This window comes from Oxyura jamaicensis, chromosome 7, assembly GCF_011077185.1.
Source record: "Oxyura jamaicensis isolate SHBP4307 breed ruddy duck chromosome 7, BPBGC_Ojam_1.0, whole genome shotgun sequence".
Taxonomy (NCBI): domain Eukaryota; kingdom Metazoa; phylum Chordata; class Aves; order Anseriformes; family Anatidae; genus Oxyura; species Oxyura jamaicensis.
In genome coordinates, this window is record NC_048899.1 from 17,053,826 (window position 1) to 17,067,466 (window position 13,641).

General features: G+C 51.5%; 1 protein-coding gene across 37 annotated transcripts in view; it reads right to left on the reverse strand.

Moving 5' to 3' along the window:
* The window catches only part of PCBP3 (poly(rC) binding protein 3), a 48,172-nt gene that overhangs the window by 20,977 nt on the left and 13,554 nt on the right, over nt 1-13,641 (reverse strand). For 21 of the 37 annotated variants that reach the window (XM_035331470.1, XM_035331454.1, XM_035331480.1 and 18 more), the window contains 6 exons: nt 3,297-3,368; nt 3,166-3,189; nt 2,388-2,420; nt 1,567-1,683; nt 1,087-1,218; nt 627-776 (listed from right to left, as the gene is read on the reverse strand). In XM_035331470.1, the coding sequence (XP_035187361.1) occupies nt 627-776; nt 1,087-1,218; nt 1,567-1,683; nt 2,388-2,420; nt 3,166-3,189; nt 3,297-3,368 (528 nt within the window). Of the gene's footprint in view, nt 1-626; nt 777-1,086; nt 1,219-1,566; nt 1,684-2,387; nt 2,421-3,165; nt 3,190-3,296; nt 3,444-13,641 lie in introns of all 37 variants that reach the window. The other 16 variants (XM_035331467.1, XM_035331451.1, XM_035331452.1 and 13 more) reach the window with 3 other exon arrangements.

Below are 13,641 nucleotides of genomic sequence, written 5' to 3' on the forward strand. Positions count from 1 at the left end.
GAGGCACCAGGAGCGGGGCTGTCACGGTGCCGTGGCTGTGGTGGGCTCCTCCTGGAGCTTCCCCAAGGCTGCAGGCGTGGATGCGGGGCACATGGCTGCAGTCAGCCCCACCAGTAAGCCATCTGTATGGCAGCATAGCCCCACAGCAGAAAGTATTTGGGGAGAATTTCTCCCAGAAAACTGCACCCTGACCTCATGTCCACGCGCTTTGTGGTCCCTGCTCTCCATCAGCCTTCCTCACTACCTCCTCCTCTCTGCCTCGCTGGAGCTCAAGCTGGCAGGCATGCCCACAGCTTGCTTCCCTCTGCACCCTCTCAGCTGCCCAGTGTGGGAGATGCACTGGCCACCTCCTCCCAGCCTGCCTGGTATCCTCCAGCATCCCTCTCTCCTGAAACCACCTGGTGCTGTGACACAAACCATCGCCTTCGGGCACACACCTGGTTTCCAGTTTGGCACTCTAGAAACAACACGTGAACACGGTGGGGAAAACACACTGGGTGGGTTTCAAACGAAGGTACCAGGAAATGAGAGTGGTCTGCTAATGTGTGGTGAACAGTGACAAGGACACGGTCCACAGCTCGCAGCGCTGTTGTGGTGCTGGTCGGGTTTTATCCTATATACTTTACCCCCTTTGTTACAGACTGTACCTCCAGCATCACCACACAGATCTGTTTGACACACTGGATAATTGCGTCGGGTGTCCCCGAGATTGTCACTGCCCGCTCCGTGGAGTTGGGCAGCATGTCCCCCGCCACTTGAACCTGAGCACCTGTGGACTGGAGACAGAAAGAGAGAGAAGGAGCAATCCCGATGCTGAACCCCTCTCCCTGCAGCCAGCTCCAGCTCCGATGCCACGCGCCCCCAGAGAGCTACAGCTGCCCTCTGCAAGGGGGGATGCGGCAAGTCCCGAGGGACAAAAGCCATGCTGCTGCTCCTGTGTCAGCTGGACCATCCTGGAAAGTGCCTGGCACGTGATGCCAGCATAGGAGGATCCCTCTTTCCAAGGCTGCTCCCATTCCCCCTTGGCTCCAGGTCAGCGCCGAGGAGCTGCTGTTACATGCAGTAACTAAGGCAGGTCTGATTTACCTCCCTGATTTCCTTGATCTTGGAGCCTCCTTTGCCAATCAGTGAGCCGCACTGACTAGCTGGCACGACCAGTCGCAGCGTCACTGGAGGTTTACTGGTAGCAGTGCTGTTGCTCATTGAGTTGGTTATGTCCTTGGGAAGGAAGAGCACAATGCATCAACCCTTGTTCCCCAACCAGATGTCTGCCATCCAGCCCAACCCAAATGCCCTGAGCCAGTAAAGAGGGGTCACGTCCTCCAGACCCAGGCTGGTCTCAGATCTTGCACATTTAGAGATGCCTGGACCAGCTGAAAGGCTTTGGGACCAGGCTGTGCACCAGCTGAGCAAGTCCAACCAGGCACATGTGGGTCGGAGGCACCCAGCTGCAATGCTGGCCCCAGCAGTGGGCACGCCTGAGCTCTGCTTGCCTGGTGGGTCACCACGGCTGGATGCAGAACCTTGTACTCTGCCCTCCTGGGGCAAGGGGCTCGCATTTCTCACCTCCTCAAATTTGTAGGCGATCATGGCGAAAGCCTTGAAGATGGCATCGGTGGGGCCGGTGATGGTCACAATTCGCTCGGGGCAGTTTCCCTCCGAGATGTTGATTCTTGCCCCACTCTGGAAAAAGAAGGGCAGCCCTGGAGCAGCCACAGCCAGGAAACTGGGGGGATGTGCTGGAGGCACAGCCCTTTCTTTGGGTTGTATTCTGCCTGCCCTGGGAAGGCTCAGCATGCAACCGTAGGAACTCAGAGATCCCCGGGAGCACATTATTCACTTGGTCCCTGGTCACCACCTGAAAACATCCCATCTAACCTCCCCCTGTCCTGCCACAGTGCTTCCAGCCCCACCTCACCCTGACCCTCTGAAAACCTTTCTGAGCACCCACCTTGGGTCTTTTACTGCAATGCAAACCGATACCATCAAGGCAAGCCTGGCTCGTGCCATTGCTGCTTGTAAAAAGAGGAGTGCTGCTTACAGATCTGGTAACTCTTTGGCAGCTAAAGGCGCAAAGACCTTGGACTAACTGCATCTCACAAGAGGCTATATTTCAATGTTTCATTGATAGCAAGCTCTAGGCTCTGGAAAATTCCCATTAAATGTGGTGGGAGTTTGAGTATGGAAGGATAAAGCTGGACAAAAGAGCTCAGGGGACAGCTAGCTTGGGTATCCTTGCAGGAAGACTGAATGTGGAGTGACAGCCACATGTCTCTCACAGGGCAATGAGCCTTCAGGACAGCTCTGGCCATTGTTCTGCGTGCTGCTGGCCCTTCCCACTCCTCATCCCTCTATTACAAATGATTTTATGGATCTGTGCTGCTCACCTCCTCACGCATCTTCTTCACGGTCTCTCCTTTCTGAAACAAGAAGCAGAGAGACGGGCCATCACAGCAACTCAAGACTTTCACCTTCAAAACAACCTTTCCAAACATGCACCTCTCTAACACACAGCAGCACATAGCCAAATATTTGGGCCCTCCATCCCCATGTGATGGGTGGGCTGAAGAGCTGATGCTCCAGGCACATCCACACCTTTGTAGCCCTGCTCCCATGTCTGTAAGGCACGAATCAGACAAAATAGCACAACTGCAACTTCCACTTTCCTTTCTGAATTTCCTTTTAGTAGGAAAACTGCATGGAAAAGCTCAGGAACTGGCCAGAAAGCCATCCCACATAGCCAGGACTTTACAAACCACCATGTCAAGCACCACGAAGCAGAGCACCTCATGAAGCTTTCTGCACAAGCTAAATTGTGCCTTGAAGCCTCAGAGGAAAAAAATTAAACCATATTGCATCACATTTCTTAACCTTCCTTAATGAATCTATTTCATTTACATTTCCAAGCAGCATGATGGCAAGCACCGATTCCTCACCACAGTGAAGCAGCCAGAAGTTGTACTAGACAAGCTGCTTTTTTTGGGGAGCAGTCTTTGACCTCTCTGTGGGTATCTCGCCGTAGCTGTCACGCAAAGGCAGTTCATACTGACCCAACGTTTAAGGGACATTAGAGGATGAGGTAACTGGCATATACCCCGTCAGAGGCAGTGAATCCTGCAGGTACTTCAGGGAGTGTCTAAACACACATTTGAAACACGTCCTTACCTTTCCAATGATGCTTCCGACTTCCTACAGAAAACAAAAAAAAAAAACACAGCATAAATGACGCCGCAAGACATGAAGATAACCCAGGCAGGAGAGGAAGCCAGGATGCCACCCCTCCCGGGAGCCGTTACCTTGCCGTGCATCAGCAGCCGGATGGTGAGGGTGACATTCAGGCCGCCTTCGGAGACCTTTGACTCCATTTCCTACCGGGGACAGGAGATGGTGTTAGCAGGAGGGGAGCCCCGGCGCAGGAGGAGGCAGCAGCACAGCCGTATCACCTGGGGGCAGAGGGGGAAGGATGGGTATGGCTCGGACAGGCCTGTCCTTCCTCACAGCTTCGCCACCCCGTTCTCCACCGACCCAGCCCGCAATGAAACCATCAGCACACGCACAAGAGGTTTTCTCAGGCTGTCTCTGTGGCATGGGACAGGCCCTGATGGGCAGGGGCACGGCTGCAGCTGGGCTCGGTGCTCACTGCATCAACCTGCAGTGAGTGCATCAGCAGGCCCACGATGCAGCAGCCTGGCCAAAGACCGACTGCGGAGTTGGGACTTTAGAAGACCCAGGACACCAACTCAGCAAAACAAAATTCACCATTCCAAGCATGGATGGACGCTCAGAAAATCTGGACCAGTGGGTTTTGCAAAAGCCAGCTCTTCAGTTACTGGGAAATACCCATCAGATCCCAAAAGCATGGGGAGGGAAGGACCCAGATGGCGTCCTGAATACTGAACTTCTTTTTTAACATCCAGGTCTGTGAGGCGGCACTGTGACTGAGGAATACGTGTCCTTTCCAGCCACACATTCTTTGCAGTTATCTATCAAAACCTCTGCCAGTTTTCCAGGCGCTGACATGTTCCTTTCCCTTTACATTCTCTCCTTTTCCTCCTCTGCCCTCTAGAGGGAAAAATGCCTCTGGAATTTTGGAGGCAGGGGACAATAAACCACAGCATGGCAACAAATCCTCCCTGTCCTTTCCTGACAGCTCCTTAGTGGCATCTCTGCACAAGGACCAGGCACACGAAATGTCTCCACAGCCTACCGCATGGGGAGACTGGTCCTGTCTCAGAGGAAAAATGCCAGCATCCTCCAACGTGCAATGCTGCGAGATCTGTAGCAATTCTCCTCCATGTTATTTAATCCCTTAGTACATGTCAGATGGGAGATTTTTCATCCCCGTCACAAGCATCTGGCATTTTCCTTTGCTCATACGGGGACTTATTTAGCCAAAAAATGGGAGGTAAACCAGTGCTCAAGTATTACTTTAATGCAAAGAGGCAGTGGGGATGTATAAATATGCAGCAGTGCATAAATGGCCGGGAGATGGGTTTGATCACAAGCACTCTCTTGTAAGATGTTCTTATAAAACCCAAAATGGATAAAAAGACATCGTGCTGATCAGGGAGACAACGCTGCCCCACAAGACAGCAGCTCGCTGGAAATGGGTTTGCAACGAGCCCATCGGAACCAGGAGAACCGCCGTGCTGGCCCTGCTGCTCCGTGCAGGGGCTGGCAGTCCCAGGAAAGGTGGGTGACAACTTTCCACCCAGGGTGCACCAGATTTGCCTCTTGGCCTTCACCAAACACCCTGTAGCACAGCCACTTACTGCTGCTGTGTCTGCCGCCCCTTGCCCCCCATCCCTCACATGAGGGACCCCGAAGCTGGCTGTTATGTAAATGTTTCCAATTGATTGAAAAAGTGGGTCATGTGTTAGCCAAATGCTCCTGGCTTTAAGATTTATCAGCATTATTAAATTAAACACGCTTCATGCTCCAGTGAGCAGGAAAGCTACATTGGCCTTTTCTTAATCATACTAGTGAAAGGTAAGTCTTTTATATGTGAGTTCATAAACGCAGTAGAAATGATGGGAACAATAGAGCAGAGGCATTTATTCTGTACGTGTGTCCCCCCTTCCCTCCCCCGCAACGTTGTGCATTCTTCATGGACAAAGTGCTGAGAAAAAATCTCCCCCTAACGCCATTTTGAGCATTTCATAGCATTCTCAGCCCAAAGAGACTCATCTCCTAGGACCCTTCCTCTTCACAGGGCCAACAAGCTCTGTCTAGTTCATGGCATCTTCAAAATTGCTTCTTTGTCCTTCCACCCGAAAGCCCTGAGGACACCATTACGTGCAGTCTGAGGGGTAAAGCAGACAAAGAGCCCAGCCCCAGCCCTGTGCAGAGTAGATGCAGTCCTGCAGAGGTCAAGGACGTGGCACCATGAGACAGAAGAGCTGGGTTTGGCCCCAAAATGGAAGACACACCCAACGCTGATCTGTCCCTGAACATTTTTCTAAAGGATGACCCCTCTGCAGAATTAAATAAGGGTTTTTAAATCCATCTGCGTTTTGGAAGAGTGCTTAGGGAAGGCATCATCAACACTCAGAACAATCTCGTTCTCCCCCCCTCCTTTGGTTTTGAAAATAAATCTATTAAATTCCAGGCATTTTTCTTAACCTATCAGGAATTTTCATTGGCTGAAAAACAGCTCATGCACCAGTGACCAAGCAAGAAAAGGAGGAAAATGGAAACCTAGAGCAGCAGGAGGCCTCCTGCCCACCCTCTCCCCCCCGGCCCCCCGACACAATCTGACTTTTTTCTGTGCTAGTTTTTTTGGAGGTCGGATCAATTGCCTTATTTAGTGCTCTTGCCTTTATGCTTGCTGAGACACCTGGTAAATATTGAGATGTTCTTCAAGATCGAGCAAAATCTAATTATTATGAAAAGTCTGAACTCTGTGTATTAATGTAATTACTTAATTTAATTTAATTAAAGACCACAACCTTTTTCATGGTTGTTTCACATCCCAGCCCCTTGCAGGACAGACACAGTATGTGAAGCAGAAGAGGGAGGATGGCTGAGCCCTGGGTGGGCTTTATTCTCCAGCCTGCTTCCATGTGGGAGCTGGCCCCTGCTGCTGGTGCTGGGGCAGAGGGCTGTCCTCCTGGCCTTTCAGGTCAAGGGGTCCCTGCTCTGACTAGGACCCGTGCTCCCCAGCATTAACTCTTCTCCTCTTTGTACCATTGCAAAGAGGGAGCAGGGGAAAGAAAACACCTGCAAACCCACTGATGCAGTGTTTCTTGTTTATTTCCAGGATCTACGAAGGCCACAGGTGAGTAAAACTACCCTTGCCCTAAGCAGACACCTTTTTTTTCAAGTCTGTTCTGAAACTCATCTTCCAAGCTAAACGAGAAAACTACAGAACAAACAGAAAACATGCTTGGGTAATCTGCGCTGAAGTCACTTTTGTGCCTCTGGGACCAGGTCCTGCCAGAAGTCAGATGCATAACGTAGAGTTTCTTTTCTAGATTCCATCATGGAATATTCTCATCAGTGTTACGGAGATCAAATTTCACAGCTTTATCTAGGTATTTATTCTGGGGGACAGCAATGTTTTGCTCAAGCTGTCTGAAAACAAACAGAAAGGACAATTCGGTGCAAAAACATCCCACAGTCACAACCCACCCCTGCCATGAAAGGTCTAGATGGAAAGTTCACAGGCACTGCCAAGTAAAATTCAAAAAATCTTTATCATCACTGTCACCCATTGCATGGCTTCCAGAAAACCACCCCTTCCTGACGGGTTTGTTCAGTTCAGGCTGCCACCCGAACTCCAAAGCCTTGGAGCCCCATTGACCAAGAGCCTTTGCAGATGCATGCAGGAGAAGCACAGGGTGGCCACGGCACTGGTCTGCACACGGAGGAGATGCCACCTGCCCAGGGACCACAGGGAGATCCTGCTCTGGAGCATCTTGGTGGCTGCTCAAAGGCAATACCAACCTGACGAACATACAGCGTGTTTCATGGTCTCTTGGTACTTCAAGAGTCCCACCAGCAGGACACCAAGCATTAAAGACCCAGGGTCCTTCAGCACACCACAATAATCTACATCAAGGCCCATATTTCTAATGCATTGGCCAAGTTTTGTGTTGGGAATTAACATCTTGGCCAGAAAGTCCATAACTCAAATACATTTTCCAGCATGAGGAAGGAAATGTTTAAAAACCTCTGACCTCTCAATACCTGTTTCCTTAAACTCAGACCAGTGTTTTCTGACACTTGGGAACTGAAAGCCAAGCCCTACATGTGGAGGAAAGAAGGCAGAAGGGAGCCCGGGAAAGACACTGTTTTTCTGACTTTTTATGCTTTTTAGCTTGCTGTCCCGAGATCTGCTTGTCTTCTTCGTCCACTTGCTTAAGCAGGAGCTTTCTCCCCACTCATCTCCCTGCAGCTTGATCCTCCCATTAAGACCTAATCCGGTGATTTTCAGCATTGCGTTTTAGCAGCTGGGGGCAGCGCGATGCAGCAAACTTGGGATTATGACGACAATACAGTCTGGCCGGATCAGACTGGGGATGGAAGGAGCAAGGATAAAAATTGATGTGGGAGAAAACCAAAGTCTAGAACTCAGCTGAACCCAGGCTCCAAACGGAAATGCATCAGCTACTGGTATTGTTTTGGAATAAAGCTGCATTCACAGCTGCTGCCAGTTTCCGCAAACAGGAGTCATTTTGATTAATGTTTCTTCCAGCTCCAGTGAAAATATGTTAGAAAACTCTAAGCAAAAAAAAAAAAGAGAAAAATAAATAGATGCTGCCACTGTGGCTTGGTACATCAGCCATAGTTTCCCAGCTTCTCACCTGCCCTTGGTCTTACCAAGCATTGCAGGAGATGAATCTCCCTGCTCTTGCCCTCACAGCAGGCATTTCTGGACACTTCATTCTTGGTCACCTGCTCCCATTCCCTTGCTCTGCTCCAGGTGATGTGTGTCTGCTCATGGCCCACGACGGTACTGATGTTACTCGTTGGCTGCTGATGAGCACTTACAGCCTGCCTTCCCCTCCTTGCACACGTGCACCATGGGGTTCTTCCAGCCTTACTCACCTCTGCATCAGTTACCTCAACTGCTACTGCAGGGATGCAAATATTCCTTCCTCTGGACCTACTGCTCCCTCCCTCTCTCCCTTCCCTCTTCTGGCTCCTCTGCCCATGAATTCAGTGTCAGCGCCGTCACTGCAAACAGCTTCTCCTGCAGCCTCAGTGCCTCTGGTTGTTTTCTAACTCCTGCTCCTGCCACCAAAATCTTTGCTAGCTGTAACTCTGAGGAGCTCCTCTCCATTTCCTAACCATGTCTTACCTCCCTTCAAGCCAGCACAACTTGCTCCTCATACCCTTCACCCTCTAGAGAGCAGGGCTGGCTGTTCACACTGGGTGACCCTCCAGGGACAGATACTGCCTCTAGACATTGGCGTTAGCCAAAGCTCAGGACCACCTGGTGCAGACACCCCTGGGTGATGGCCATAGCCCCAGCCCTGCCGTCCTGCTGTGGGCCCAGCTGCATCCCAACTAAAGGCACTTCCCTGCTCTCAGACCAGCCCAGAGGCTGTTTATCCTGCGTGTTCCCTTCTGCTGAACCCACGTTAAACTATACATTTTCGGTGGTGTTGCTGAGCCAGCTCCTGTGGCAGAGCTTGACTCTTGAACACCACCTCTTCCATTTTTTGAGAAGGAAATAGAAGAGACAGTCTGTACAACGTGCAAACCCTCCCTAGTGATTTTCATATCACCTCTCTTTTGAAACGATTCTTACTCTAAATTTCATGCATTTCAGATTGATTTCTGACCTGATTGGTAAACCAAGAGGAAGAGAAATGCAGCATCACATACCCCCAGCAGAGACCCGTCCCAGGTGAGGAAAGCTGGTGTGTCACTACCACTAAGAGCAGCACTGAGCCCTGGCTCCTGCCAGTGGCCACTGGAAACCTGGACAGGGACATCCAGTAGGACTCCTTGCTTATCAGCTGGGCACCATCTGCTCATCCTACCCCACCAAACCTCAACGGTTAAGGCACACCAGCAGCAGCTTCCCACAGAAGTGTAACCCTGGCACGGGTGGTGCATGGATGTGAAGTCACACACAAAATCAGAATCGGGCCCCCTCATGCTAGTCGGAGTTAATATCCATGGTCTCTGATGCTCTGATGCAAGCCGGATCCAAAGAGAAGTACTGGTTTGGTTGCAATGCCTATGCCATCACAGTAACCTTTGGTGTGAAGGACAGCGAAGGAAGCATCAGCTTTTCCCTACCAGTCACCCCAGGATGAAAGTCTTGCATGAAATGAGGAGATGACAATAATTTCATCCCATGCAACAGGCCAGAAGGACTGCAGCACCTGTCTTTTGCCTGGATGCATCCGCAGAAGACATAAAATTTACAGGTTTAAGTAAATTACCAGTTTTAGGGGAAACATCTCAGGTACTGCCACTTACATCTATCCAGAGACATCTAGAAATTAAAGAAGCTCCATTCACTCACGTGAGCTGCTCCTGTGTTGCAAGCAGAGGCTAGACACACACCAGTGATGGAAATTCAGCGTAGTGGGAGCCGGCTATCAGAGGTCCCTGTGCAGCACAGAACCCCCCAGCCCCCCACCTGGTTTCAGGGCTCATTGATAGCGGGGCCCTGAGCAAAATGATGGACTTGAACCTGTGAAACCACCACCTCAACAAGTTGAGAGATGATATGATAATGGGTCTTTTGTTTCATTTATACCGAATGAAAGCCTTCTGTCCGGCTGGGGGGAGTGGGTAGGTGGGTGGGAGCAATGCACTTTAGTTCTGTCACTTCTAATTCCCCCTGCTAGTTGCTTTGGAATGATTTGCCAGGAAAAAAAAAAAAAAAAAAGTACTTTTGGTGAAGGTTAAACCGTTAAGTACTCCAGAGATTTTAGCCAGTGAGGAGATGAGCCAGTGCTCTTTGCACTACCCAGCTGGCTTTATTACTGCCCAGTGACCAAGAGCGTCCTGTCAAACTCCTGGGTGGGCTCGAGACCCCACGTGCTGAGAAAATAACATCTCCTGTGATAAGGAAGGTGACCGACTGCTTGATCACAGCTCTTTGTTCTGCCAGCAGACTAAGCAACAGATTTAAATGATCCATTAAAGATTTTCCTGCAATACTGGCTGTCCCTTCATGCCTAAGCCAACCCTTTGGAGATGCTGGGCAGCAGGAAGAGGAGCTGCTGATGGGGAGCCACAGAGGACCAAGCGTTTGCTCACTCTCCGCTCAGCACAGCAGTCATCTCAGAAGGTGTCACTGCTGCAACCACTGTGTCACATCACCTGCCTGGACCCTGCCAAGGCATGGCATGGCAGGAGCCAGGGTGGTCACCAGCATCTCTGCAGGCATCTGCCACACGCAGCCCCGAGGTGAGCCTGTGCAGAGGGGCAAAGCCCCAGCTGGAGACAAGTTCAGCATCAGCAGAAGAAAACCAGGAACAATGAGGTGGGTCTTCATGGGAGATCCAGCCACAGAGAGCAACTCCATCCCCCTGGGGCCAGGAAACAGGGGAAGAGGTTGGGGGAGGCAGGGCAATGGTCATGACTGAGGGGATTATGTGCAGCCAGGGAGATTCAGGCCAAGTGCTAGAAAAGAGCTTCCTCACAGACAGGACAGCCATGCACCGTGCCCAAGGGCAGTCATGCTGCAGGGATGCATATTATTTAGCCTTTTTTTTGGCCCAGCTAAGGCAAGGGAGCAAGGAGATGCCACCTCACACTGGAAGATGCTATGACCAGACTACGTAGTGGTCTGTGGAGAGCGGCCACACAATTTGATCCACCTGACCCGTCCTGGAAGGTCCCTCCAACACACACATCCCACAGGGGCCACGCACTGCCTTGGGCCTGGCACCAGGTCCCACTGCCCCATAGATGATATAGTCAACATTCACGATCAAGGAGAATGAGTTGTCTCATGCCTATGCTCCATCAAGCAGAAATCAGCCCAGAACAGCATTTTTTAATGATTATATTCAGTGCGATGCTAGGAAGCAGGCATTCATGACAATGCTTTTGGACACACTTCACTTTGGTCCAGCACACTCCTCCTGCAGTCCTACCTTGCAAGGGAGCTGCCCAGTGCAGACACCACAGCGATGCTCTGCTGGGGACGTGCACCAGCTCTGGAGGGCCCCTTCCTCAACAAAGGATGCCAGAGCAGCCAACATTGGAAAACGTAACCATCCAGAGACTGCAGGGTGACATTATCAAATTGCAGTCCCCTGTGTGCCATCTTTTACATGCCTTTTTTCATGAGAAGGCCAAAGGACACTCAAAAGAGGACACTCATGGCCGTAGGCCCATGATGGGTGATTGCAAAGGAGGAGAGGCCACGTGGTACTGTGCAGAGCTCGGAGGACACACAGCTTGTCCTCCAGCAGCCAGGAAAACAGAGGGGCAGCTGAGAGATCACCTCTGGAGCCACTGGCAGAAAGCAAGAGGCACATTCATCCTACTGCTGTGCCAGGGACTGCGTGTAGCCTTGAGGGCATAGTTGAGTCCGAAGCTGGAAGGGATGAATGGACTCAACCAGCACAAAACCTTTTCTACACCGCTGCTGCAGAGCTGCAGTAAAGCCCATCACACATTTCTCTGGATCTAGCCACCAAGGTGACCTATCTTCCCCATCCCCCTCTCCCCATCTCAGCCCACCGTGCTGGGCTGAAAATCCCAGAAAATTGGGGATGGGGTGCATCTGCTTCCAGTGCATCCTCTGAGACAGCTGATGATGCAGCATCTCCCTGCAGCTCCCAGCTGCACACAGAGCAGCAGGCATCCTGCACCCCTGATCCATGCCCCCCCTCCACTCCCCTCTGTCAGAGCCTGCTGGCCATGCTGGCTTTAATCCCACAGGCAGCATCATCCCAATAATTTCTCTCCGTTTTCAATCTACTGATCTGGGGGCAGCCCACAAATCTCTTCATCCTGCTAGCACAGCAATCTACTGCCTCATCTCATCCCAGCTCCATTTCTCTCTCTAATCCCTGGAAATAGGGACAAGGCTTGCAGCACGAAGGGACCCTGGAGGGGTTTGTCTGTCCAGATGCTGACGGACAGACAGTCAGACTGACCTGGAACACACGGGGTGGCAGGAGGCAGCAGGTCAACACAGGCAGGGAGCTTGTTATGCTGACCGTACCGACCAGGTTCAGGGCTGGATCCAGAGCTCTCTGCCTGCTCCATTCCTCCATGGTGCTGTCTCTCAGCAAACCCAAACCCATGTCCTCCACTGTGGCCTGAGACGCTCTGGCCTCTGGGCAAGGAACTGGACGTGTGGCCGAAGAAGATGCTCTTTGCAAGTGGGCAGAGAGCCCTCAGAGACTCCCCCTGTCCTTGGAGAAGCAGCCCAGCACCACCCAGCCAGGACAGAGCCGGCCTGTTGGGATGCAGCACTGAACCCATCCTTTCTCCCTCACCGATTGGCACGGGGCTGGAGAATGTGGCTGTGCTCAGTGCGTGACAGAGCCGTGGCCCACCCAGCACTGCCCTGGCATGTGACAAAGCCGGCAGCCGTGCCACCAGCCCCGGGCATGAGATGTGCCGTGCCTGCAGTGGATGCAGCCTGGCTGCAGGGCTCCGTCCTGCGCTCGCCGGTGAGGAGGAGGAGGAAAGGGAGGAGGGTGGCCCTGGGCAGCCGGGGGTGGATCGCTGCCGCGCCGTGCTCAGACCCTGACAGCAGGCTCCAAAACTGTCACTCCCTATCTGTTTTCACTTCAGCTAAACCTCAGCCTCGATTATGATCAAGGAGAGCCATGTTTTCCTCTCTCCTCCCTGTGCTAGGTCCTCTGTAACCTCGGGTCCAAACATTGAGGAAACCGGTACATTGGCTGGGCTGGGGAGCAGGGCTGCTGGGGAGGGGGCCATGACCACCCCGTCCCCAAAGTGACCTGGTGTGGCAGGGCTGGCACCCTGCGCCTTACCACTTGCTCATTTAGCAAAGCCTCAATAACATAAATTAAGACAGATGTGAGTGCATCCACGATCACAAGCACTAGGACGGGTGCATTCAGTAAGAGGCAAAAAAGCAAAGGGGAGGAATAAAGTCATTATCTCGTCGCCTCAGAAAAGTGGTCCCACATTTCCACCACGGGACAGATGAGGACCACCCACCAGGATGTGAAGCATCGGTGGTGACCACCCGGTGGAGTTTCCTGCAAGGTGCCAGCGCCGTCTGTCCATGCAGGCGCCCAGGAGCCCTCCACTTCCACCCCAAATCTCTGCATGCAGCAGAGGACAGCGTCTGCTAGGTCTGATCCGCACAAAGCGCGCCGCTGATTGCGGCAGTGTTCACGTTTTCTGGTCCTCCTCACCAAAATCCCACGGACTCGTTAAGGCATATTGAAGACAGATACGGACATTAAAATAATCCTAAATCAACTTAAAAAAAATCCCATGTTCTTGATCAGCAAAGTTTTTTCCCCCAAAGTGATCTGTTTTCTTCAGAAAGAAATGTCCTTTAATTCAGCTGGATTAAAGGAACATCTCTGAGATTTGTTACTCAGGAAGAAAGACCTTAAAATTTGCCTTTATATCTGGGAATAATAAAAATGTTTATACAAATTAATCCATAAGAGAGGGGAGAAGTCTGAGATTAAGAGCTCCAAAAACATTACTGAATTATTTTGGACTTAAAAA